A 27905-nucleotide genomic window follows, 5' to 3' on the forward strand; every position below is an offset into this window, starting at 1 on the left:
AGGAAAGTTCATTTTTCTGAGGGGTAAACTTTTTATTTCGTAAGTTATGAAGATAATGTTGGAGTAATGACACAGCGTGTATTGCCCCAGGCAGTTTTTACTTTAACTGCGCCTGACAGAAGTTTTTTTTTTTTTCTGAGACGATTATTACACTTTACAACAGATAAATAGCTTATATAATACTGTATTAGTCCTGGTGGCTGTTAAGAGTTGCTATGGCTACAGTTAACACATTCCAGCATCGGCGCAGTTTTGCAGCAGCCAGTTTCCTAGATGAGCTAGTTTTTTGTGATTGAGAGATTACCATCGAGTCAGAAATTTAGAATGACAGTGGGTTTTTTTTCTTTTCAAAAGAAGTTAAATGCTCAAATGGAAGATAGCGTTTAAAGGGTTAGTTTACCCAAACATGACATTTTTGTCATTAACGACTCACCCTAACGTTGTTCCACACCCGTAAGACCTCCGTTCATCTTCATAACACAGTTTAAGATATTCTATTAGACAGAGGGCTTTCTTTTCCTCCGTCAAATGTATGTACGGTATACTGTCCATGTCCAGAAAGGGAATAAAAACATCATCAGAGTAGTCCATATGTGACATCAGTTAGTTAATTAGAATCTCTTGAAGCATTGAAAATACATTTTGGTCCAAAAATAACAAAAACTACGACTTTATTCAGCATTTTCTTCTCTTCCATGTTTGTTTTCAATCCGCATCAAAGATTTGAACGCTTATGAATCAGCGTTTCAGAATTCGAATTTGACACGTGATCCGAATCATGAGTCATTATCAGTGGCCCTACTCTTAATTTGTGCTGCTTTTGGTAGATTTTGTTGGTCATTATGAAAATGATCCGGCTATATGTCTGTGTTGTTTGTTTGCGTGTCATCAGTAGATCAGGCACAGAACTTAAGACTCCCATCGGTGCTTCTTTGTAATTGCATTCTCAAGCTAATTTGCCTTGTTTACTAAAACTGCTGTATTACTATAATACATAATGATGCGCCTGCAGGGGCACAGCAGACTGGTTTGGGGTCAGCAATGATGTGGATGCCACCCAGAAATGGCAGCGGAAGAGCCTGCGCCACTGCACCCAGCGCTACGGCAAACTGAAGCCTCAGGTGATACGCGAAATGGACCTGCCCAGCCAAGACAATCTCTCCATGACCAGTACCGAGACCCCTCCTCCTCTATACGTACCACCCGCACAGCATGGTATGCAGAGGGTAAGCTGGACACATACAGGCATACAGATCCCTTTAACGGTACAATCCAAAGTTGCTTAAACTGTTCTATATGAAACCAGGGAAACGCCTGAATCTAAACATAGGGCTTCCATAAACTTTTTCTGTTAGCATTTACTGTAGCTGATGCACACTATGAAGAGCTGATGGTTTAGGATACACACACAGGGTGATCATGACTCAATGTTTATTTTTTGTTGTTGTCTGTCTCTGCAGATTGTAGACCCGCTGGCTCGGGGTCGAGCATTCCGTAACGTAGAGGAAGTGGACGGTCTTAGTATACCTCAGACCCCCATCACCCCCTGCGCAGCTTCCCTGTGCTCCTTCACCAGCTCCCGCTCTGGCTTCAACCGACCTCCCCGCAGACGTAAACGCGAGTCTGTCGCCAAGATGGGCTTCAGAGCAGCTGCTGCTCTGGTGAAGGTAAGACCAGATAGATAAACATCAATATTAAGTATGTTGCATTAGCACTGTATATGGTTTACGGTATAACAGTGATTCCAACCAGGGGCCTTCAGGAAAGTTTCTTTTATTATGTCTTTATTTTGAATGAATGTTTATAATTATGGAAAATTAGGTAACACTTAAGTTTGGGGAACAATTCTCACTTTCTTTTTAGCTTACATATTGGCTGTTTATACAGATCAGGTATAACATTATGACCACCTTCCTAATATAGTGTTGGTCCCCCTTTTGCTTCCAAAACAGCCCTGACCCGTCAAGGCATGGACTCCACTAGACCCCTGACGGTGTGCTGTGGTGTCTGGCACCAAGATGTTAGCAGCAGATCCTTATAAGTCCTGTAAGTTGCGAGTTGGGGCCTCCGCAGACAGTTTGTTCAGCACATCCCACAGATGCTCGATTGGAATAAGATCTGGGGAATTTGGAGATCAACACCTCAAACTCGTTGTGCTTCTCAAACCATTCCTGAACCACTTTTGCTTTGTGGTTTTTTGCTTTTTGCATTATCCTGCTGAAAGAGGCCAAATCCACCAGGGAATAGCATTTCCATGAAAGGGTGAACATGGTCTGCAACAATGCTAAGGTGGTACGTGTCAAAGTAACATCAAATCAAATCACCTTTATTTATATAGCGCTTTTTACAAGTCCAATTGTTTCAAAGCAGCTTCACAGTGTTAACAGGAAGATAATGCAACAGAATTTGATTCGGATTTCTAACATATAGCCCACATTTTCGCTATATGATAATTGAAATTAGCTGTCCCCATCTGAGCAAGCCAAAAGCCAAAGGCGATGGTGGCAAGGAACCTCCTTCAGGGCCAGAATGAAGAAAAAAACCTTGGGAGAAACCAGGCTCAGTCTAGGTGCCAGTTCTTCTCTGGCCAACGAAGGTCTTGAGTCATATTAGGTAAATAGATATTCATAAGATTATTCGAAAGATTGAATAACATCAATCTTGTCCATATGGATGGCAGCACCCAAAGTTTCCCAGCAGAACATTGCCCAAAGCCTCATACTGACTCCGCCAGCTTGCTTTCTTCATAGGGTATCCTGGTGCCATGTGTTCCCCAGGTGAGCAACGTACACACACCCAGCCATCAGCATGATTTAAAAGAAAATGTGATTCATCAGACCAGGCCAACGTTTTCCATTGCTCTGTGGTCCAGTTCTGATGCTCACATAACAACTGTTTGTGCCCGAGCAGGTGGGCATCCAGACTGATCTGTGGCTATGCAGCCCCATACGCAACAAACTTTGATGCACAGTGTATTCTGACACCTTTCTATCAGAATCAGCATTAACTTCTTGAGCAATCTGAGCTACAGTAGTTCATCTGTTTGATTGGACCACACGAGCCAGCCTTTGCTCTCCACGTGCATCAAAGAGGCTTTCTTGCAACCACTGTTCCTTCCTTGGATCACTTTTGATAGTGCCCACCACAGACTGATTCTTCCAGTCACCTAGCCATCACAATTTGGCCCTTGTGCTTCTAACACATCAACTTTAAGGACAAAATGTTCATTGCTGCCCTAATATATCCCACTTACAAACAGGTGCCATGATGAAGAGATAAACAGTGTAACTTCACCGGTCATAATTTTATGCCTGATCGGTGTGTTTAAATATTTAATTAAAAATGTGAATTATTGTTTTGTTCTTCTCAGTATCAATTTTTTCTTGTTGTATAAATTATCTGGAATCACAAAATGACTTAAAAAAAAGCACCAATAAATGATTTAATTCCCCAGATTTCCTGTGAAGTCATGCTTTGGTTTTATTATCATACATGAACTCCGAACATGGACAAATCAATTTCCTAGAAAGCAACAAACAGCAGGATAAAGCGGTAGACACATTTTTGACAACTGAAGAAGAAAACAATCACCTTTTGATTGGAGTCAATAATCATTCCTTAAAATTCGGAAATCTCCTTTAAGCTTGAGTGCCCCAAATGCCAAAGTGACATGAATGCGGTTGGAACAAGGCAACGTCCATCCCATAAACTCAGCCGTAGTGATCATCATAGATTACAGAGGCTCACTTTGACATTCTTGCTAAGATTGTAATAAACAAATTTTACCCTCCCCCTTATAATCTGCTATGTAAAAGTTTATCTCTGGCTTGACTTGTTGGCCTGGGATTTGGCCCAGTTCCATTTAGTGCTTGAGCCCAGATGAACCGGCTAAAGGCGGGAACAACGCTAACAGATGGCTATGATAATTCCACTGGAATGTTCAGCTGTTGGTCTGATAGAATATTCTGGAGCAGGTTGAGGTAATCCCCGGCTTGGCCACAGAAACGGCACAACTGCATTGGGAAAGACATTATATCTCACTCATTGTTTGTGATGTATATGCTCTATAATGTCACAGATGTTATGTACCCTTCTATTCCTTGCATGAATATTGATTAGTAGTAAGTATGATGCTGTTGATGAAGATGATAGTGAAGAATATAATGATGCTGGTTTTAGGGGCGCTCTCTGCGGGAAGGAACCGTTCGGCGAGTGCATCGGCGCAGTTTTGCAGCAGCCAGTTTCCTAGATGAGGACACTGTGGATTTCCCAGATGAACTGGACACCTCCTTCTTTGCCAAGGTGAAACTGAGCACAAAACCTGGTGTTTACAGCACAGACCACCTCAATGCTGCCACCTAGTGTTGCCATATGTAAAGAAAATTGAGCTGAAATATAGATGCACCACTAGCATCAACGGAATAGCACATATTAGTGTACCTATACTGCCCATCTTCCATTGGTCAACAAACAGATAGTCCCGCCCTAAATTTACACCAATAGAGGGGGCATTACTGTGTCTAGATGGTTTGAGATATTCAAATGAACAGATCGATGTTTTTGATAGGATTACAGACCCACAGTGTCACACTTTATAGGACGTCAGTCTACAAATGGGTTACAGTTGTCTCTGCATATTAAGAGGGATTAGTATTATTTATTTATATATTATTATATTATTTACTAATGTATTTTTTATATTTTTCATTTTCATTTAAGTTGGTTTAATTTCTGTTTATCTTAAAGCTGCAGTCTGTAACTTTTTTGGTTAAAATGTTTTCAATAATACATTTTTGGGCAAATATCCAGCCACTGTTCAAGACGATCTCCTTACCTTAGCCTGATAAACAACGGTAAGCTTGTAATAATGTGTTATAATTTGAGTGGTACTGGTGGAATTCCGTAGGAAACTAGAGCATGCCGTTTTTCGTCTTTTGCTATGAATACATAAAGAAGGAGTCCAGCTAGTTGGCTATTGCTTGTGAGCATAATGCAGGTGGATCCAAATGTCTCCAACTATTTGTAAATTGTGAGAAAATTGCTATTTTAACCAAGGAACTGGGATATCTGAGGGAGTCGCCTGTCATTTGCTTCGTATCTGCGTTACCCTCGGTTTCCAGTTTTATTTTGCAGAAACACTTTACTCTCAGCAGTGTGCAGCAAGTGTCACAGCAGCCGCTGAACGAATGCACAGAGTAGCGTCATTTTAAACACACTTAAATGAATTTGATATGATAAACAGAGCTGCGTTACTTCATACTTATGTCCGGAAAAGCGCAAATGCCGCCGGCGACTGTGTCCCGTCATAATAAAAGTCCTGTTGCTCATGAGGCGTGTGTTTGCGTAACAATCGCTCCAGAGGCCTTGCTCAGCTCCCTCAACACTCGGTCCTGCTCTGCTTCATACTACAGTAACATTAATAATCACATCCATGAACATGATTTCTGCCCGAGTCCTATCCCGATTCTTTTCCACCGGCTGTGAGGTGAAGACCACATCTTCCAAGATTCTGTGCTCAAACTTGGCATCATCAAACTACGGCTTTGTTGTGAATAGACGCCCTCTAGCGAATGGAAAAATGACATAGTGCAGCTTTAAATGACAGGAGGCATCATCATCATGCACATCAAAAACTTTGCAAAGCAGCAAATTAATATTTTACATATTTTACAGAAAATATTCACTTAAATGTGTCTGATGTATCCATTTGTCCTTTTAGGATGGGCTTATGCATGAAGAGCTGTCCACATACGCAGATGAGGTGTTTGAGTCGCCTTCTGAATCTGCCATTAAAGAAACAGATGCCAGTAGAGCTGGAGATGAGAGGGACTTGACGGGCAGTGCCCTAGAGAAGACAGAGCTGGAGCGGAGCCATCTTATGCTGTGAGTTAAATGCCACAAATGAATTGTAACATCATTCTGATGCTTTTAAGTGGACTATTACTTTACTTTGCTTTACTTTAGAAAAGCTAATTTCGGTGTCTCTCCATGTCTCTCAGGCCTCTTGAGAGGGGCTGGCGTAAGGGAAAGGATGGTGCTCTGGCTCAGCCTAAAGTGCGCTTACGGCAGGAAGTGGTTAGTGTGAGCGGTCAGCGGCGTGGACAGCGCATTGCCGTGCCTGTTAAGAAACTCTTTGCCAAGGAAAAGCGTCCTTACGGGCTTGGCATGGTGGGCAAACTGACCAACCGCACCTACCGCAAACGCATTGACAGCTATGTGAAGAAACAGATTGAAGACATGAATGATCGCAGGTATTTATCAGTATTGTCTGTGGGTCCTCTGCTTGATGTTGACTATTGAGATTGCGTGATATTGATGGTCTCTGGATAGATTTACAATAACTGCAGGCTTGATATATTGAGTTATAGGTGTTGGTACAGGGTTACATATTTGGTTCTTTAATCCCACAGGCCTTTCTTCACTTACTGGATCACCTTTGTCCATTTGCTGATTACCATCTTGGCCGTTTCCATCTATGGCATTGCACCTGTGGGCTTTTCACAACATGAGACGGTTGATTCTGTAAGTAAAATGTGTGTTTGGTCTTGTTGCATTGTGCTTGCATTTGTTATATTGTGTAATGTCATTGGTTATGTCATCTGTTATAGGTCTTACGAAACAAAGGAGTTTATGAAAATGTCAAATTCGTGCAGCAAGAAAACTTCTGGATTGGACCAAGCTCGGTAAAAATATTTCAAAATTTAAACATGGATTTGCCTTAAAGTATTTTTTTATAATTATACCACCTAGGGACAAAAAACAAAACACATTTCCTTAATTATTCTAAAATACTGTTTATAATCGTCTTATATCAGTAATTTTTGTTAACTATAACTACTATAAAACTACAATAAAAATATAGAAACTTTTTTTTAAACTTAAATGTAAAAATTTAAGCGAAAATAAGATTACTTCTTAAAATTACTAAAACTATTACTGACATAAAAATAAATGGTAAAAGGTCTCATTTGTTAATATTAGTTAATCTAATTTTAAATAACATTAAGAAATATATTTGTACAACATTTCGTAATCTGTGTTAATTTGAATTAATAAAAATACTGTTGTTCATTTCATTTTCATAGATCATGAACTAATATTAACAAATACAATTTTTAATTAAAAAAATTTATTAGTAAATGCTTAAATTAACATTACAAATAGTAAATGCTGTACAATTATTGTTTATTGTTAGTTCATATTAAATAATGTAGTTAACTATGTTAACAAGTGAAACCTTACTGTAAAGTGTTACCAAATAATTTAAAGTAAGAAATATTGTAACACTCTACAATAAGGTCCCATTAGGGAATATTAGTAAATTGATTCATTAACAATTAGCAATAGATTTGTTATTATTCATCTTTATTAATGTCAGTTAATAAAAAAACACAACAGTTCGTTGTTAGTTTATGTTAATTCAGGTCCATTAAATAATATTAACACATGCAACTTTTGAGTTGTATAACGTATTAGTAAATGTTTAAGTACATTTTTGTATTAGTAAATTAATGAATGCTTGCCAAGTATATTTCATTGATAGTACATTGATAGTCATTTTCCTGGCCTGCAGGAGGCGCTGATTCACCTCGGTGCTAAGTTCTCACCCTGCATGCGTCAGGATCAAGAGGTGCACCAGCTCATTCAGGAGAAGAAGGACAGTGAGCGGCACTCGGCTTGCTGCGTCCGGAATGACCAATCAGGCTGCTTGCAGACCTCTCAGGAGGAGTGCTCGGTCAGTTCCGGCTTGACCTCGCATGTCTAAATTAAATGTGTGCACTCGACCTATTTTTTACACAAATGTCCCTGTAATATTCTCAGAGTACACTGGCATTATGGGTAAAGTGGCCTCAGCACCCAAGTGCTCCATCTGTAGAGGGGAAAGTTCGTCAATATGGCTCGGTGTGCCATCAAGACCCCAGGTACAATGCAAACCCTCTTTACTTTTTTACCCATCCACACCTCGTGTGGACAGAATAATCTTATTTCACATTTATGATGTTAGGATTTGTCTGGAACCTGCCTCGGTTACTCCTCACGAGTGGCCTGATGACATCACCAAGTGGCCGGTAAATGTGATACAGTAATGGTTTCTTGACCACACATTATTGCTTCATTTTAATAGTGTTACATACCATTATTTCTTTCTCAGGTATGCACCAGGTACAGCACAGGGAACCACACTAACCTGCCACACATTGATTGTGTCATCACTGGCAGACCCTGCTGCATCGGAACCAAAGGAAGGTGAGGAGAACCTGTCAGACACATTAGATATTAAAGGGTTAGTTCACCCAAAACTCACCCTCATGTCGTTACAGACCCGTAAGACCTCCATTCATCTTCGGAACACAAATTAAGATATATTTTTGTTGAAATCCGATGGCTCAGAAAGGCCTTCATCAACACCAATGTCATTTCCTCTCTAAAGACCCATAAAGGCACTAAAGACGTCGTTACAAAGTCCATCTCACTACAGCGGGTATACAATAATTTTATAAAGCGATGAGAATATTTTTTTGTGCGCAAAAACAAAACAAAATAACGACTTATATAGTGATGGCTGATTTCAAAACACTGCTTCCTTAAGCTTCGGTGTTTTATGAATCAGAGTATTGATTCAAGATTCGGATTGCGTGTAAAACCGCCAAACTGCTGAAATCACGTGACTTTGCCGAACTGCTGATTCGATACTGCTGAAGCTTCATGAATCTGTGTTTTGAAATTGGCCATTACTATATGCCGTTATTTAGTTTGTTTTTTTGCGCACAAAAACTATTCTCGTCGCTTCATAAAATTATTGTAGAGCCGCTGTAGTGAGACGGACTTTGTAACGACGTCTTTAGTGCCTTTTATGGGTCTTGAGAGAGGAAATGACATTGCTGCCAATGTAGGCTTTTCTAAAGCCATCAGATTTCAACTAAAATATCTTCATTTGTGTTCCGAAGATGAACAAATGTTGTAAAAGGATTTACATTAAAAGGGTGTCGATTGACATGAGGGTAAGTAATTAAATAAAGAATTTTAATTTTTGGGTGAACTCACCCTTTAAATCCAAACATCTTACATATTGTGCATTTAAGTCAACAATGCTGGAGTTAATTTGTAAAGCAACCATTTGGCTTTTTTATTTTTTATTTCATTGTATGTATTATTTCAGAGTGACTGTATATTGTAAAATGTTTATATTATCCTATTATTCTAAGTTTTTTTTATGAAATTGAACTATGCAACCCAGTACAACCCAGTGATAATTCCTGTGCACAAACAAGCATTCTAATTAAAGTGGTACCAACCAGCAGGGGTATATGCCACTGCAAATTGCACTTTTTTTGTTTATCTTGTTAAACTAACTTATACTGACACTGACTAGCATCATGCAAACATAAAAGTTTACAGTTATGGATTCAACTGTTAATGTGGTATATCCGTAGTGACCCATGATACATTTATTTAGTCTTTTAGAAAGGGCCATTTGCGTGATCAAAACATATAATAGCACTGCTAAACATTCGCTCAAAAACAATTAAAGGTCCCATTCTTCGCGTGTTTTCGAAGCTTTGATTATGTTTACAGTGTGCAATATAACATGAGTTCATGTTTCGCGTGTAAAAAAACACAGTATTTTTCACACAATTTACTTATCTGTACAGCACTGTTTCCTCTGTCCTAAAAGCGGCCTGATGATTTCCTTGTTCTGTGAAGTCCCTCCTCCAGAAACACGTAACGAGTTCTGATTGGGCCAGCGCTTCCCGTGTTGTGATTGGACAGCAGCTTAGCACACTTTGCCCGGAAAGGTGCGGGACCTTTCTGGGCAAAGTGTTACTCTTACCATAACGGGGAGATGAAAGCGCTGAATGCGCGCTCTTCTCCACGTGGGAGAGCAACAAGACCACGGCCCCTATTTTGCGTGTTCTTGTGGGCGGAGGGTTAGTCAACAAACGGTTCTAGTGGCGTCATTCTTGAAGGAAGTGCAGGGGTGTAGTCCAAACCGACCGTTCGCTGTAGGCTTTGAAAGGGAACTTCTGTTAAATAAAATATCTCGCTTGGCATTGAACTTTGAGCTTTATAATTTTACAGGTATTATTTATGCTCTAACAGCAACATTTCACACTAACTAAAGTTTGAAAGATGGAATCGCGAAGAACGGGACCTTTAACATTTTTATTGTGTTATATCATTTGATAGTGACAGTTACCTACTCATCTCGTAATGAATTTTATAAATCATTACTTAACCTCTACTAACACTAAGCACCCTACAGACTAAAACACAATCTTTAATTTTGTGTCTCAATTTCATCAGAATAACTGCTAACTCATCAACTCATGTGTCAGTCACTACTGGAGGCGCCACAACATACTGTGACATGTTCCACAATTTTCATTGGCATATGCCACAATCCACAGGCACATGCCGTAAGTTTTAGTGACATATGCCACAATCCTCTGGCTCAAGCAACTGAAAAACCTGATAAACATAACACTAAACATATAACGACATGTGCTGCTGATGGCTTCTGTGTGTAAGATGCCATGCCACTTAATGTTAACCCTGCAAAGCCTGAAATAAGAAATAATAGTCAAAAAATTGTTGAACCTTTAGCCAAAATACGAAAATGTGTTTTTTTTTGTTCACACATTTAAATCATATTTGAAACATCAGGATTGAATGGCTAATGGAATATAATATGGAGCTCATACTTGAGGAGGAGTGTGAAGAAAAAACCCAAACTGAGCAAAAATTTGCCATTTGTTGCAGTTACTGATATTTTTATGGCTAAAAAGTAAGAAATTCTGATAGATTGTAATGTAAATCAGTGAGATCGTATTAGCACACTACATACAATCCATATAAATGTCAGGTGTCCCTCCATATCTCCCAATAATGTCTTAGTAAGAGGATATTTGAATGCTTAGTTTTATGATCAAGGCTCTTTAGTTTTTATTGTGGCTGGCAAAACATACAGTGATGATTATGAGGTCTTCAAATAAACGTTTGTCAAAAGCCTGTTGTATCATGTACAATGATTCTCCCCCCCAAAATATTGTATGGATAACTAAACCAAAGTTGTTTCAGTCCAGTAAGTGTTTATCTTGAAATATTACTAACAATATATGTTTTTATTATTATTATTATTCTATAAAATCATTATAGATTTCAAAGCAAAAACAAATGTACCACAAGTTGAAAGGCCTTTTACTTTCTAAAAAATTAGAAGCTATCAATCAGACAACAGAAAGCATGTAGTAGATTATGGACAACAGAGTTTTCAGGAAAGCATTCATCATGTTGATAATTAAGGCTTTAAGTTATTCGCATATAAAATATGATACAGTATGCTTTATAGGGTTAACACCCCTTTCATATCATGTTAATCAGCAAAAAAAATTGACCCCTTGCTTTTGATGCACTCCATGAATGAGATTAATGACAAAAAAAGAGCTTGGAATGGTGTTATGACCGAGAAAAACTCTTCAGGAGTGTTGAAATAGGAAGGAACTCAAGCTCTGAGTTAGCAGATGATTTAGGTTTTAAGACCATGAGAAACATGATCAAAATTCATAACTTTTGACTGGTAGTTTATCTCAAATACGTATACAATGTGTCCTTTGGTAGGTCAGATTCCTTAATCGAGTAAATTCTTATCTGCACAGGTGTGAGATTACATCAAGAGAGTACTGTAACTTCATGAAGGGATACTTCCATGAGGAGGCCACATTGTGTTCTCAGGTCAGTGAGCGTTTCTTCTTGACGACATAAGTTTAGATCTTACACATTCTAATTTGTTATCGAGGGTAGTACAGTAGTTCAATGTGCACTTTTATGAATTGCCAGCAGGGTGTGTAAAGAGCTACAGCTGTGAAAGTGCCTATAATTATAGTGTACAGACATTTAGCTATGATTTGTAATTTGTGTAATTATGGATAAAACTGATTATCCGTTCTCAGGTGCATTGCATGGATGATGTCTGTGGCCTCCTGCCTTTCCTCAACCCAGAGATCCCAGATCAGTTCTATCGGCTCTGGCTCTCTCTCTTCTTACATGCTGGGTAAGTAGGAATTGTGATCCGTTGCTGGGGACCCATAGTGAATTTCGCAATAAATAAAAATGCAGTGTCAGATTACTTATCCTTACTGCTCTTTCTTGTGAAAGGTAAGACCTTGTTGGATTGATTGCGAACGTCTCTTCCTCCCTCAGGATCCTGCACTGCCTGGTGTCTGTGTGCTTCCAGATGACCATTCTGAGAGATTTAGAGAAGCTAGCGGGCTGGCTGAGAATCTCCATCATCTACATCCTCAGTGGGATTACAGGCAACCTCGCTAGTGCCATCTTCTTACCGTACAGAGCAGAGGTACAGCCCCATGAGTCTGGAACTCCCCACATTCAGTAATGAGATAATTTAATATAAAACCTCAAATGTTAAAGGTGCACTATGTAGTATTTTGCAGTAAAATATCAAAAAGCCACCAGGCAAGTCTTATATATTTTGTTCAGTTGAGTTCTTACAATATCCCACATTTCCAACTATTTATAAATTGTGAGAAAATTGCTATTTTAACCAAGGATCCGGGACGTCTGAGCGCGTCGCCTGTCAATTGCGTCATATCTGCGTACCCTCGGTTTCTGGTTTTATTTGTCAGAAATGCCTTACTCGCAGCAGTGTGCAACAAGTGTCACAGCAGCCGCCGAGCGAATGGACAGAGTAACACACTTAAATGTATTTCATACGGTAAACAGAGCTGCGTTACCTCATACTTATGACCGGAAAAGCGGAAATAGCGCCGGCGACTGTGTCCTGTCATAATAAAAGTCCAGTTGCTCGTGAGGCGTGTGTTTGCGTAACAATCGCTCCAGTGGCCTTGCTCGGCTCCCTCAACACTCAGTCCTGCTCTGCTTCATATACAGTAACGTTAATAACCGCATCCATGAACATGATTTCTGCCCGAGTCCTTTTCCACCGGCTGTGGGGTGAAGACCACATGTCCCAAGATGCTGTGCTCAAACTTGGCGTCATCAAACTATGCCTTTGTTTTGAGTAGACGCCCTCTAGCGGACGGAAAAGTTACATAGTGCAGCTTTAACAGTTAAATCCAACCCGCAAATTAATCTCACTTTTTGCATTGGCTATTAGTGTTATGCTGGAGTTGTTGAATTGTTACAGCATTTTAACTTAGCAAATGACAGAACAGATTTACATTGCTAGAAAAAATACCTTTTCTTTTAAACTTTCTATTCATGAAAAAATTCTGATGCATCGTGGTTTCCACAAATACTGTAGCACAACTGTTTTTAAAGGGATACTTCTCCGCTTTTTCATATTAAACTGTTATTCCCTTTACTAAGACGAGTTGATACATACCTCTCTCGTCTGAGTCTGTGCCCTTAATCGTTCTGACGCGTGGTGACGATCTGATAGCATTTAGAACCTCCCGGTCTCATTTCCGTCAATAGGGGGGAGGGGGAGATGAGAAGGAGGTTTTTTCAGGCGGGATTTTTACTGCGCTGAGTCGAAGTACTCTCAAAAGTGCAATTCCACCATACATTATAGTTTCATTTTAACTAAGAAAAGCTAAGAAAAGAGCCACGTTTTATTTTGTGTCACCATACTAGGTCGTTCAACTATTCATGTAACTGTATTTTATTAGGGAAAACGTGAAGGTGTTTGGTCGCTTCTAACTTGATCTCTGTTTGGTACCTAATGAATGAACTGGGCATAGTGGGCCAAGCTAATTGGGGTTAAAGCTTCAGTTTCGGAGGGGGGCACTGCAGGCTTGGTATCAACTGGTCTTAGTTAAGGGAATAACACAGTTTAATATGAACGCGGTGGAGTATCCCTTTAACATGGATAGTAATAAGAAATGTGTCTTGAGCACCAAATCAGCATTTAGGTCACATTTTATTTCCACTTTAGACTTTCTACTAACTATAAGTAACTTTGCTACTACATGTCAACTAGCTCTCATTAGAGTATTAGTAAATTAAGTATAATGTTAGAAGACTGTTAGAGTTAGTAGTTGACATGTTGTTGCAAAGTTAATTATAGTGAGTAGACTGTCTGTTGGACCGTCAAAATAATGTATGCAGATATTAAGCAGACAGTCTACAAACACTCTAATGACTGGTCGTTGACATGTAGTTGCAACATTACGTGGACCATCTAAATAAAGTGCTACTGCATATTAGAATGATTTCTGAACGATTGTATGACTCTGAAGACTGGAGTAACTGGAGTTAAAAAAACACTTGACAAATCTTACCGACCCCCAAAAAAAAAAAAAATTCACATGGCTTATTACAGGCCTAAAACACGGGTGTAAACATGCAGCTGTAACCTAAATGATAACAAATTCCATCAGTCAAAAATGTCAATTTCGAGCGTGTACTAGCCTGACAAGCACTCACCATTGACAGGGCTGACACATTGACACCATTGAACGAGACCAGAGCCACGTGAAGTGGAGCTATTTGATAGATTACATTTTTGCTGTATCCGGTCGGCAAAACTCCGAAAACATCTTCCCTTCTTAAGAATTATTTCAATGCAGTTCTTTGTTCTTTTCTCAAAGAAAAGTTTAACTCCAAGCCTTCCAGAGTCGCGGCCAAATCGATTCGAAAGACCGTCGTTCGCCAGCTTCTTTGTTAACCTCAGCATTATGCCCTCATAATGTTAAGCCCGCCCACCGACTCTATACACGATGTTATTGGCCTGACCAGAGTTAGTTTTTTCCAGCTCACAAGTCTATGGAGAGTTGCTAGACGACACTCGTTGCAAATTAGATTTGCTGCCGCTAGGGTGCGTCTAGATTTCTAGGCTAAGCGTATACTGCATTTGATGAATTACTTCTCAGCTGTTAGTAATGTATGTTGTATATGTATGCCAGTGTGTAGTATGTAAATAATCTACCATGTTAGAATAGTCATGTGATTCAATGGGATTCATAAGGTACGGTGTCCGTCTGATGTGCGCTTTGCAGAAGTATAAGAAGAAAATAATACTCATTTGATACTGCTTTTCACATATTATATAGTACCTAAATGGGCATTTTCACCTGATTATGGCCCACCATGTTCGTTTTAGATCCCTGGTCTAGTTGGATCAGTGCAGGATTAACTCGTTCAAGCCATGAAACGAATGCTAGTAACCCCCCTCCCTCTGTCTTTCTAATGCCAGGTGGGTCCGGCTGGTTCTCAGTTTGGCATCTTGGCCTGTCTGTTCGTGGAGCTGTTCCAGAGCTGGCAGATCTTGGCACGGCCATGGAGGGCCTTCATCAAACTCTCATTCGTAGTGCTGTTCCTCTTTGCCTTCGGCCTGCTTCCCTGGATAGATAATTTCGCCCACATCTGCGGCTTTGTCTCAGGCTTCTTCCTTTCCTTCGCCTTCCTGCCCTACATCAGCTTCGGCCGCATGGACATGTACCGCAAACGCCTGCAGATCCTAGCGGCGCTTACTGTTTTCCTGGGCATCTTCGCCAGCTTGGTCGTTCTCTTCTATGTTTACCCCGTCAAGTGCGAGTGGTGTGAGCTTCTGACCTGCATCCCGCTGACGGACAAGTTTTGTGAGAAATATGACCTCAATGCTCACCTCCACTGAGGCCTTGCAGGAAAAGGGCTGCGATGGAGAGCAGTTGAACGCCAACTTCAGCTTTTCTACAGGCCTGGACTGATTTTATTACAGACTCTTTGGGTTACAGCGTACAATCTTTTTATATAATGTACTTTATAAAGAAAATGTTCAGAGAAGATGGCTCAGAGAAGAGCCCGCCACCCCAGGAGGGAATAATATTAGTTATGCCAATAGTGCCTTTTTTACTCAGTACAAGCTTCTGCCATATCTGAGTCCTGTTAGATTGGAGGCAAACCTATAATGTCTGTAGTGCTACTACAGTGGTAATATTCGGTAGTGTTTTAGCTACCCGATCACATGTAACACAAAATACAATGTGAAGAAATCACTAAGTCTGCCTTCATTTTTGTCTGGTCATTTTTCCGTTAAAATGTTGGTTCTGTTCTTGCGAGAAGCCTACATAGTCAACATTTTTATTTGCATTGGGACAATATAAAAAACATTGCTAACATAGCATTAAAATGATGCTAATTCTTATACGCCCCAATGCGACGTCCGACGCTGCATAATTATTCTGTCTTCTAGTTATATAGGACAAATGAATAAATAAGTGTGTATACACACTACACACATTCAAAAGTTTGTGGCCAATACGATTTTTTAATTATAAATTAATATTTCATTTAACAATGATGCATAAAATGTATCAAAAGTGACAGTGAAGACTTTTAATGTTTCATTTTTTTTTTTTTTTTAAATGCTGTTCTTTTGAACTTTCTATTAATCGAGGAACTTGAAAAGTTAGATCTCAGTTTCCACAAAAATTAAGCAGCGCAACTGTTTTCAACATTGATAATAATAAATGTTTCTTGAGCATCAAATCAGCATTTGAATGATTTTTGAAGGAGCATTAATGCTTTGCATTACAGATTTTATTTTATTTTTATCAAAAAAATGCAGCCTTGTTGTCTGGCTATCACCAGACCAGGATCAGTTTCAAATTGAACATTTTTCTGGGGAGTCTGCTCTGTATTTTCTACTGCACAAGAGGTGTGATCAACTGGCATTATTCAAATAACTCTGTACGCAATTGGATAGTCCTTCAACCAATCAGACCACAAGAGGCATGATCAATGGGAAACAAAGCATCTTTTCTCTATGTTTCTTTATCTGTCATTGTGTTAAGCCCGCCAATAGCCCGCCAGGTGGATAAGCCAGCCTGTGATTGGTTCCGGCAAAAGTGTAACAGAAGCAGTAGAAATGATTGTACAGATTTGCACAGATCAGAGTTCAGGCTGTTACCCAATCCAGCAGCCTTGGTGAACATAAAATACTTCTTTTAAAAAAACTTTAAAAAAAACATCTTATTGTTTAGTAAGCTATATAATATTCAGTATAAGTAATTTACACAAACAATTGTAAATGGGATTTTATGAAATTAAATAGATGCCTTTATATTTTGGGAAGAGGGTACTTTGCATGGATCATATTTGAGGGTCATTGGCATCAAAACGTTTTTTATAGTGTTGCTGATAGTGTTAGCTTAGCAACATGCCAATGACAAAATATATTGTATTTTGAGTCATGTCTCAGTTCAATTTGTGCAAGCAACATCATTTGTAAGAATTGCAGGATCAAAATCATTCCATTTCATTTCAGAAGCTGTCTGTGTACACAGTAAACCGCTAGTCGGCTCTCTTTGTTTTGTGAGTAGTATTGAATAATGATATTGATATAAACGAACAATAGATATCATGCCCAAACTCTCCTCAGTCAAATATCAGTCTCATCAAGATAGTATATAAGAAATATAGCTGAAATTTTTCCCTATCGTTTCTGTTCCTGCAAAATGCATTGCTTTTTGTACCCAGAGCCCCGACACGTGTGCTCTGTTCCTCACACAACTGCATGTGTTTGCATACTCATCTGTGACAGAGGGTGATTGGCCCTGATCTCAGAGCAGCTCTTTTTGTGTCTCTTAAGTGTCTGTGTGGGGGAGGTTCACGGTTTGTGTGCGCCGCACTGCCTGCCATCAGCCTGAAGGATCTGCGGGAGTCTGGAGAGCGCATCACTGCATTAATGGAGCTCCATCTTCACGGTCCAACGTCTCTCCTCCACCTTCTGTAGAAAAAAAAGAGAAAAAGGCTCCTCTATTGTGAACTATGCTAATTACAAGTATCCCATCCCCCGTTTCCCTAATGTAGCAAACACAACACAGCAAACCCTGTGTTAGTTTAGCAGAAATGGTAATTAAAAGCTAGCTAATTAATGTGTGCGCTGGGCTCCGGTTTGCAGTGGTCGTTCAAGTGCTCTTCTGCTGCTGTTCACAAACAGAGCCACTGTGGCATAAACTCTCTGATCTGTCACAAGGAACAATTCCCAACATTCCATGCCATCATACTGCATGCGTTTTTAAAGGGATAGTTCACCCTAAAAAAAAATGCTTGCATTAATTACTCGCCCTCATGTCGTTCCAAACCTGTAAGACTTTCGTTCATGAAATCTGAGAGGTTTCTGTCCCTCCGTTGACAGCTATGCAGCTACCTCTTTGACGCTTCAAAAGTTCAAAAAGAGATCGTTCAAGCTTCTACAGGAACCAATGAGGTTTGTTCTCGTGTAACGGAGCACATTTGAGCTTCCTCACAAAACAATGAGATTCATTTTCATGTTACGCAGCACGTTTGAGATTCCTCAAGAACCAGTGAAGTTCATTCTTGTGTCACGAAGCACGTTTGAGCTTCCTCAAGAACCAATGAGGTTCATTCTTGAGTCACGAAGCACGTTTGAGCTTCCTCAAGAGCCAATGAGGTTCATTCTTGTGTCACGAAGCACGTTTGAGCTTCGTCAAGAACCAATGAGGTTCATTCTTGTGTCACGAAGCACGTTTGAGCTTCCTCAAGAGCCAATGAGGTTCATTCTCGTGTTACACAACACGTTTGAGCTTCCTCAAGAACCAATGAGGTTCATTCTTGTGTTATGCAGCACATTTGAGCTTCTGCAAGAACCAATGAGGTTCATTCTTGTGTTATACAGCACGTTTGAGCTTCTGCAAGAACCAATGAGGTTCATTCTTGTGTTATGCAGCACGTTTGAGCTTCCTCAAGAACCAATGAGGTTCATTCTTGTGTTATGCAGCACGTTTGAGCTTCTGCAAGAAACAATGAGGTTCATTCTTGTGTTATGCAGCACGTTTGAGCTTCTGCAAGAACCAATGAGGTTCATTCTTGTGTTATGCAGCACGTTTGAGCTTCTGCAAGAACCAATGAGGTTCATTCTTGTGTTATGCAGCACGTTTGAGCTTCTGCAAGAACCAATGAGGTTCATTCTTGTGTTATGCAGCATGTTTGAGCTTCCTCAAGAACCAATGAGGTTCATTCTCGTGTTACAAAGCGTGTTTGAGCTTCCTCAAGAACCAATGAGGTTCATTCTCGTGTTACAAAGCATGTTTGAGCTTCCTCAAGAACCAACGAGGTTCATTCTTGTGTGTTACGCAGCATGTCTGATCTTCCTCAAGAACCAATGAGGTTCATCTTGAGGTCAAAGTTGTAGTTGTGTAGCTGTCAATGGAGGGGCAGAAATCTCTCAGATTCCATCGAACAAAATTTAATTTGTGTTCCGAAAAGAAATAAAAGTCTTACTGGTTTGGGGCGACATGAGGGTGAGTAATTAATGGCAGAATTTTCATTTTTGGATGAACTAACCCTTTAACTTCTTCGCTAACCTGTTTGCTGCTTCCCTGATAAGGACAAAGGCGCAGCTGAGGGAAACACTGCAATCAGATCTTTTTAGCAGCTCCATACATAAAACCTCACACAGGCACTTCAGAGGAAATTAGCCATCTCCCCCCAGCCCCCATCTTCTCTGTCCACTGGCCTATAGAGATGGTAATTTTAGGGTAAGAGGGCCATATCGCAAATCATTGATCAGAATCAAATCAACATGCAGGGGGATCCTCTAATCCCACTACTTCATTTGTGCATAACAGCTATTTGCTGATTAGTGGGTTGCTCTCCACCAGAGGGAATATTTGAGATACATTGTCGTGATGTCTCTATCAATCTTGTTATATATATATATATATATATATATATATATATATATATATATATATATATATATATATATATATATATATATATATATATATATGCCCCTCCATCGACAGCCAACTACAACTTTGACCTCAAGATGAACCTCATTGGTTCTTAAAGGAAGCTCAAACATGCTTTGTAACAGGAGAATATGTATATATATATATATATATATCTGTATATATATATATATATATATATATATATATATATATATATATATATATATATATATATATATATATATATATATATATATATATATATATATATATTATATACAGGTTTGGAACAAATTGAGAGTGAGTAAATTATGACAAAAATGTTCTTTTTGGGTAAACTTTCCCTTTAATCTTGAGGTCCCCTGGTTAGACGAGTAAAGATATCTCATACTGTTTGGCCTGGCTGATTGTGAACATTTACCAGATTTAACAGTTGACCCCTCCGGTCAAAGAGGAGACATTTTTGTCCTCCAGCTGTTGACAGATTAACCACACTTCTGATCAGTGAATTGAGACATCCTGTAGTCAATGTAAAAAAAAAAAAAAGGAGCCAGCTATTGGTTTGACTTCTTCTTGAATTTGTGGCACAGTGGTTATCTCATGCTCAAGATGCAGCTTGCTTAGATCCAATGTTATCTCTTTCAACATTATTATCCAATAAAATTCCCTAGATAGAGTTAAAAACGAAATCGCCTCCCTTTCAGACCAGACTCAACACCAAGCATAAAAAACACTTTGTATGTATGTGTAATTATGTTATGATATTAAAATTCTGTCTGATAAGTCAATAATTATCATACAATTGCTGATATTAAAATTATCTGCCAATTTTTTTCTGAATAAATCATTTCTTGAAACCATCACTTGTTTTCTCTAAACCTTAAACACAAATCCTCAAACTACATTCACATAGCCCCTGACTATTCTGGCAATATCAAACAATTGCCTCAACTATTTCACCTGTTCTTAAAATCAAATAATGCTTTCAGATCACACATGAGTCAATAACATAAGCACTACAAATCAGTAATTAGACACTACATAAAAAATGGAAAACACAGCATCCAGAACATGAGCTTGAAGAAAAAAAGAATTATATTGCATGCAGTAAAAATGTTGCAAAAGTAAAATAATCAAAATCCAAGTATGGTGAATATATTGTATGCTGTATTGAATTGTGTATGGTATCGAATGTATATTTCACCACTTGTACTGTAAAAATAGCTCTAAATGACACTCAAAAAAGTTGTGCAACTACAAAAAAAAAGGTCAGTGAGAGATTGATTCTGCCTCAGCATCCCATCTTCATGTTGGGCCCGACCTGAGTCAAGTCCCTTTTATCTATACAACGCTTTATACAAATACAGATTGCTTCAAAGCAGCTTTGCAGTGAAAAAGATTATCAGTGATGCTAGAGAGTTCTTTACGACTGTAGCTCTAAAAAACATGGTCAAAAGGCTGTTAAGCTGAAGTCAGTTCAGTGTTGATTCAGTTCCATTGTAAAGAACAAGTATTGCGTAATTAGTTTATTTCATCTATAGAGCAGCTCTGCAGAAAACATTGATGTCATCGCCCAGCTCAGTTCAGTTCTTATCCAATAGCGTCAGTGCAGTCAGATCAATGATGTTGTTGAATATTGTTAAGGACTTTGTCCAAATCACAGGCAAAGTCGTCTCTTGCCAGGCAAAGGGAAAACCCCTCTGTTCTATTGTGCCAGATCCAGTCTTGACAACATTTTCCACACCTTGCTCTTTCTCATTTTCCTCTTAGTCCACCATCTCTTACTCTCCCTCCTCTCCCCCTCAGACTGTTTCAATTTACTGTTTGTATCATCATTCAGTGCACCTGTGTACTCTGAACTGGCCTATATTTCATCATTTCAATTGGTTTGATTACATCATTAGAAATAAGTGTGAACAATTTTGAGTCGTGTGTAAACGATGACAACTATGTTTAATGCCGCCTTCATCTGCTATCGAAAATGTCCTACTACCCACTTCTTCAGTCGTGATTACGAGCTCATCCCACTTGAATTTTGATTTGAGAGGGCCAAATTCATGTCCAATTTTTCAAACGTCTCGGTTACGTATATGTAACCCTCGTTCCCTGAAGGAGGGAACGGAGATGTACGTCATACCGACGAATTGGGATCACTTCTGGGAGCCCCTATCAGCTTAAAGATATAGAAAACAGGACAATGAACATTGGCGTGCGTGCTTTGCATATCGCACCCCGCCCCGCTGCACGGCTATAAAGCGGAAGCGATCGCCACACACTGTTTTTCACTGAGGAGCCGAACTTGTGGCTCAAACTGCAGTGACGGTACTGCAATTGTGGCGACGGGACGTACGTCTCTGTTCCCTCCTTCAGGGAACTAGGGTTACATACGTAACCAAGACGTTACCTTTCAGTCGGTCACTACAACGTATATCGTACCGACGAATTGGGCTCCCTATGGAAAATGCCACAGTTACTACCACTTTCAGCGCCCTGCGGGAGTCCCTCGGACCCCGTCTCAGTCGGTGGGGAATTTCCTGCTGGGAGAGTCACACTGCCATCCCACAAGACCCAATCAGTGGACTATTGGATAACGCTGGGAAAGCGTTCCCCCTGGAGGCCTCTGCGAAAGCCACATTCCCCCGAAGGGGATACCGTGTGGAATTACACGTATGGATTGGCTGGGGGCAGTACAAAATACGGGAGTCCCAGGAGTGGCCCCGGCCCTGTTGGGCGGGGGACAGTCACCACACTGAGACGGCAGAGCGGGCTCTGCCGTGGGAAAGACACGGGCTCACCGTAGGGAGCCGTACCTTGGAGAATACACATATGGGACCGCCGTGGGGGTCACTACATATGGAACCCAGCCTAAAACAAGTTTCACACTGCATACGAGTGTTAGACCTGGCGTCAGACGCTCCGCCACGTCTGACTGCTGTGGGTAGCGGAGGACTCGACAGGGTGTGCCATACTGGGGAACTCGACTGGAGCATATAAGCGCATGTATCCGTTCCATGAGGAAGGGAGTGGAACGGTGTTAGCAAGCCGACACTAGAATGGGCACTTCGGTGCTACCAACTATGAGGAGTACACAGGAAGATACCGGTTCTATACGTAGGCTATAAAATCTAGGGAACGTGTTGGGTGTCGCCCAGCCCGCAGCTCTGCAAATATTTGTCAGTGAGGCGCCATGAGCCAGCGCCCAGGAAGAGGCTACACCCCTGGTGGAGTGGGCTCTAATCCCGAGCGAACAGGGCACGTCTTGGGACTCATACGCCAAGACAATGGCATCCACTCTCCTCTGCTTGGAAACAGCCTTTCCATTCTGCAGTCCTCCGTAACAGATGAAGAGCTGCTCTGAGGTCCTAAAGCTTTGCATTCTGTCCACATAAGTCCGAAGGTTTGGCCAGGACAGAGAAAAGCCAGGACTGGGTCTGCCTCCTCCGAAGGCAGCGCTTGCTGGTCCCGAAAGGGAGTGGTGGGAACCTTGGGCACGTTTCCACGCCGGGGTCTCAGGATTACGTGAGAGTAGTCCGGCCTGAATTCCAGGCACGATTCGTTGACCGAAAATGCCTGCAGGTCCCCTACCCTCTTGATAGAGGCCAATGCAGTCAGGAGTACTGTCTTTAGAGACAGAATTTTTAACTCCTCTGACTGCAGAGGCTCAAACGGGGGTCTCTGAAGTGCCCTCCGCACCAGAGACAGGTCCCAAGAGGGCATAGAGGGGGGGGCGAGGAAGATTTAATCTCTGCCTCTTTTCCTGGGTTACAAAGAAGTACGGGCTGTAAAAGCCGGTCCTTCGCCAGTAGGACTGTGATATCCGCCTGAAGCACCGGGGCAAGCTCCTTCAGCACAGAGGTGAAGTGCACGTCCTTGAACTTGGGGGGACGCCGGGCAAACTGAATCGCATAGCCGAGTCTGATGGTGCGGATGAGCCAGCGGGACGGGCTGGGAAGCGCTAGCCAGGCCCCCAGCGACTGCCTCAGTGAGACCAATGGCAATGGCGATCCCCCCGGCCCTCCTTCGGGGGGCGGAAGTGGTGCTGCTGCCACTTCCTGTCGAGCAGGATCCTCCAGCTCTGGGTGGCCCGTCTCAGGGTCTCTTACAATGACGCTTGCCACCTGGCTTGGCAGCGGCCTGAGCGGGCTGGGCATCCTTCCTGCAGCCGGCTCTACGCCCGGGTGGAGGCTGCTGCTGGGCTGCGGCGGGGGAGCCAGCAGGCGGGCGCCCTCAGCGACGAGCAAGTGGAGGTGCTGCCGCCAGCGGCGGGGTGGAGGCAGCAGCGGACCCCCGGGGCAGGACGTGCCGGATGGCCTCCGTCTGCTTCTGGGATGGCCGAGAACTTCTGGGCAAAGCCCTCGACCGTGTCGCCGAACAACCCAGCCGACAAAATAGGGGAGCCCAGGAACCGGGTCTTATCGGTCTCCCTCATATCAGCTAGGTTGAGCCCGAGATGCTGCTCCTGGACCATCAAGGTGGACATCGCCTGGCCAATAGTACGGGTGGCGGTTTTCGTCGCCCGTAGGGTGAGGTCTGTCGCCGTCCGGAGCTCCTGGAGGAGCTCTGGGCCAGGACTACCCTCGTGCATGTCCATGAGTGCCTGTGCTTGATGCACCTGAAGCAACGGCATGGCATGCAGGGCGGACGCAGCCTGACCACAGGACATGTAGGCCTTCGCGGTCAGACCGGAAGAGACTCTAAAAGGCCCTGGACGGGAGCTTCAGGTCCCCACGCCAGCCAAAGGCGGACGTCGGACACAGTTGCATCGCGACGGCTTGCTCCACCAGCGGGAGACCCTCATACCCCCTGGCCTGCCCGCCGTCAAGGGTAGTGAGGAGGGAGAAGCCACTAGGTCGCCCACTGGCGCTAAATGGTGCTTTCCACGACCTAGTCAGCTCCTCATGCACCTCCTCGTGTGGGAAGAAAAACACCGGGGCGGGATGCTGAGAACCAGCGCGGCCTGCCCCGAGAAACCAATCGTCCAACCTAGAAGGTTCGGGACGTGGTGGAGGGTTCCACTCAAGCCTGACCTTTTCGGCGGCCCGGGAAAGCATAGCGGAAAGCACTCTCCCAGAGGGAGGCAGTACAGCCGAATCTTCATCCCCAGAGGACTGAAACTCCCCATCTGATGCAGCGATCGACATCTGATCGCCCGTGGGTGCCCCAAAGGACACCGCCGGCCGTGCATGCGAGGAGCCAACGGGATCCTCCGGAAGCACCACCGGTTGCGGCGCTTGTGAGGGATTAGTGTCCCGCGGAGGCTCACTCAACGGGTTTGCCCTAAACGTGATCCTCAGGCCACCTCGGCCATCCGTCAAAGTAGGTCTATTCTGCTGGGCAGGAATAGACCTAAATCGAGCTATGGGTAGGGGGACTCCACCCTCCAGAAGTTAGGCGAGTCTCGACCTAAGCACCGAGATAGTCATGTTCCCGCAGTGAGAACACGAGCTATCCAGAAACGCCACCTCAGCGTGCTCTAAGCCCAGGCACGTGATACATCGCTTGTGACCGTCGGCGGGAGCCAGGGAACGACCGCATCCAGAAACGCACAGGTGGAAAGACATCCTGAAAAGGACGGAATGTCACCCATGTAGCTCTTTTTGTGAGGAAAATTTGCTCTTCTATTCCTGAAGCACCCAGGGATCGACCGCGGCAGAATAACAGGTTTTGTGTGCAGTCTGTTTCTGCTCTCACCAGAAAAGGAACACGGCCACCGTGCTGTGTGTGGTGTGTGTGTGTGTGTAGTGCAATTTGCTCAGTTTCTCAGTTTGCTGTGAAAACACCAGCTCTCTCAGCAGCAGTGAGTTTGCGGTCTTGCTGTCTTCTGCCGTCTGGTCAACACAAGAGCAATTTCCCCTGGCACACGCTTTCTCTCTCACTCTCGCAGATAGAAGGCAGTCAGATGCTTCATCAACGCCGTTCGGCTCTGAAGTGAATGACAACAGTGCGTGGCGATCGCTTCCGCTTTATACCCGCACAGCGGGGCAGGGTGCGATATGCAAAGCACGCACGCCAATGTTCATGGGCCCGTTTTCTATATCTCGAAGCTGATAGGGGCTCCCAGAAGTGATCCCAATTCGTCGGTACGACCGACTGACATGGAACTAGTATTCACGATAATTCTGATAGCACGTGAAGGCGGCATTAGTTGTGTTCAATGCTGCCTTCATCGGAATTATCGTAAATACGAGTTCCCTAGGAATAAAATGCACATGAACGCCCTCTGATGTCGTGTTTAGAAGTTCGGAAATAATTTTGAGAGCCAAAGTCCCGAAATGGACGTGTTATAAACTTTAAACACATATATAAGCTCCTTTAGTATTATCAGCAGCTGTTGCGTTTCTCCAGAGCTCATTTACCCTCCTCCATCCCCAGCTCCTCCTCTGGTCAGGCAGGGTTTGGTATTCTAATTTCCCTTGAATCAGACTTAATTCCTGAATTATTTTGTAATATCAACATTAAAGCTGCATTTGGTAACTTTTTGAACTCTAGTGGTTATAGAGTGAACTGCATGCATCTTGCGGAAGAACATTGCAGCCGGATCTACTTCTCTCTGTTTATGTCTATGGCGGATCACGCAGGGACTGTGCTCCTCCGCACTGGTACCTACTACCAGTCTGGCCTGAAATAGTCCCAATATAAATACTTATTTTAAGTGTACCATAATGATTCAGGGTAAGACAAAAACACAGTTTGGAAAATGGATTCATGTTGTACATTCTCATTACATATTTTTTGTAAATATTGAACACAAAAAAAGTTACAGAGAGCAGCTTTAATGATTTCTACAAATACATTATGTTGGTTCTGTTCTGTTTACCCTAAGGGTTTATTGCTTCTCTTCCTGCGGCTGCATGGATGCACAGGGAGTTCTAGCCTAGAAAACAACCATACCGCTGATTCAAACTAGGATAATAGTCAATCAATCATGTAAAAATGTGAATTAGTTGAATTTGGCTATAAAGCAACTATGCAGAAAACAGTGATGTCATCATCCAGCTTAGTTCAGTTCAGCTGAAGTCAGTTTGGTGTAGATTCAGTTCTGTTCAAAAATCATCAGCCACTGTAAAAAAAAATATTGTATGACAAATTCAGCTTTTAAAGTTGATTCAGCTATTTAACATTTAAAAAGTTGAGTTAACTCAAAGTTTGTACAACTATGTTGAGAAAACTCAAAAATGTTCTGCAGCTGGTTGCCTTAAACTTTTAAGCTTTTTTTTTCTTTTCTTTTTTTTTTACAGTAGTTCTCATCCAGTAGTGACACTGCAATCAAATCAATATTATTTCTGGATATTGAATGAACACAAGCACCAAGTAAATTTAAATATCACAACACTAAAAGTTATTAGTGGTTTTAAAATTATCTTTGAGTGTTAGGTTATGACAAAGGTAATCTAAATGTAAAAATTGCGAAAATGAGTATGCACAATTAAATATTCAAAACCAATGCCACTTAATAAAATACATTTTAATATAAGCCATTAACCAATATGGTATTGTTATAATGTGCATCTCTATAAGCCATGTTCCGGCACTGCTGTGATGGGTGATAAACAGCAGCGTGTGCCGTACCTCCATTTGATCAGGCAGAGGAGTCATACTGCAGAGGGGTAAAGGATGGGGGGGAGGGGGGATCTGAAAGCCGATTCTGAAACAGGAACCTGGCAGCTGCGCAGCAGGTGGTCAGTGACAGGCTGTCTATCCTCATTGTCCCTCAGATGAGCATGTAGGCCGCAGCAGACCCCCAGAGCCACGGCTGCAGTCAGGGGCTTACAGGTGAACGAGCCGGGGGGAGGGGAGCTGGATGGATGATGGATACCACGCACCTGCTTCAGACACCGCAGTCATGGCTCAGTGGAGAGAGAGGAGCCCCTGGTCGCAAAATGCGGCCTATCTGCCACCTGTGCCTTGCTCCCGTCATTTTAGAGGGGGTGAGAGGCATCAGGTAGATGAATTTAAAGGGTTATCTGTCAAAACACTCGAATGCAGTCCATTGAAATCACTATGAAAATGAGTTTATTATATGATGGCAATTGAAACCAATGAAAGTGATTAAATTCAGTTGTTGTTGTTGTTTTAATAGCAAGGATGCATCACAAGTGCTATAGGTTTATAATAATTTATGGATTTCATTCGTTGGTACAAGGGAAGCTGTGCCTCCTCCAGAATAGCTGACAGTTAAGAAATAAAAGAAATACATTTTACAATTTACAAAGTTAATAAAAAGTAATGCACACACTAAAAGTC

At 41.9% G+C, this 27905-nt stretch overlaps 1 protein-coding gene across 2 annotated transcripts in view; it reads left to right on the plus strand.

Moving 5' to 3' along the window:
• Positions 1–16234, plus strand: part of rhbdf1b (rhomboid 5 homolog 1b (Drosophila)) — a 55924-nt gene extending 39690 nt beyond the window's left edge. For both annotated transcript variants that reach the window (XM_067430040.1, XM_067430041.1), the window contains 15 exons: positions 1013–1226; positions 1461–1667; positions 4180–4302; positions 5720–5883; positions 6000–6251; positions 6411–6522; positions 6609–6683; positions 7574–7735; positions 7822–7922; positions 8006–8069; positions 8153–8247; positions 11658–11733; positions 11952–12052; positions 12202–12355; positions 15176–16234. In XM_067430040.1, the coding sequence (XP_067286141.1) occupies positions 1013–1226; positions 1461–1667; positions 4180–4302; positions 5720–5883; positions 6000–6251; positions 6411–6522; positions 6609–6683; positions 7574–7735; positions 7822–7922; positions 8006–8069; positions 8153–8247; positions 11658–11733; positions 11952–12052; positions 12202–12355; positions 15176–15595 (2320 nt within the window). In that variant the 3' untranslated portion in view covers positions 15596–16234. The remainder of the gene's footprint in view (positions 1–1012; positions 1227–1460; positions 1668–4179; positions 4303–5719; positions 5884–5999; positions 6252–6410; positions 6523–6608; positions 6684–7573; positions 7736–7821; positions 7923–8005; positions 8070–8152; positions 8248–11657; positions 11734–11951; positions 12053–12201; positions 12356–15175) is intronic.
• Positions 16235–27905: the final 11671 nt, after the last annotated feature.

The sequence above is a fragment of the Pseudorasbora parva genome, chromosome 21 (assembly GCF_024679245.1).
Source record: "Pseudorasbora parva isolate DD20220531a chromosome 21, ASM2467924v1, whole genome shotgun sequence".
In the NCBI taxonomy this organism is placed as follows: domain Eukaryota; kingdom Metazoa; phylum Chordata; class Actinopteri; order Cypriniformes; family Gobionidae; genus Pseudorasbora; species Pseudorasbora parva.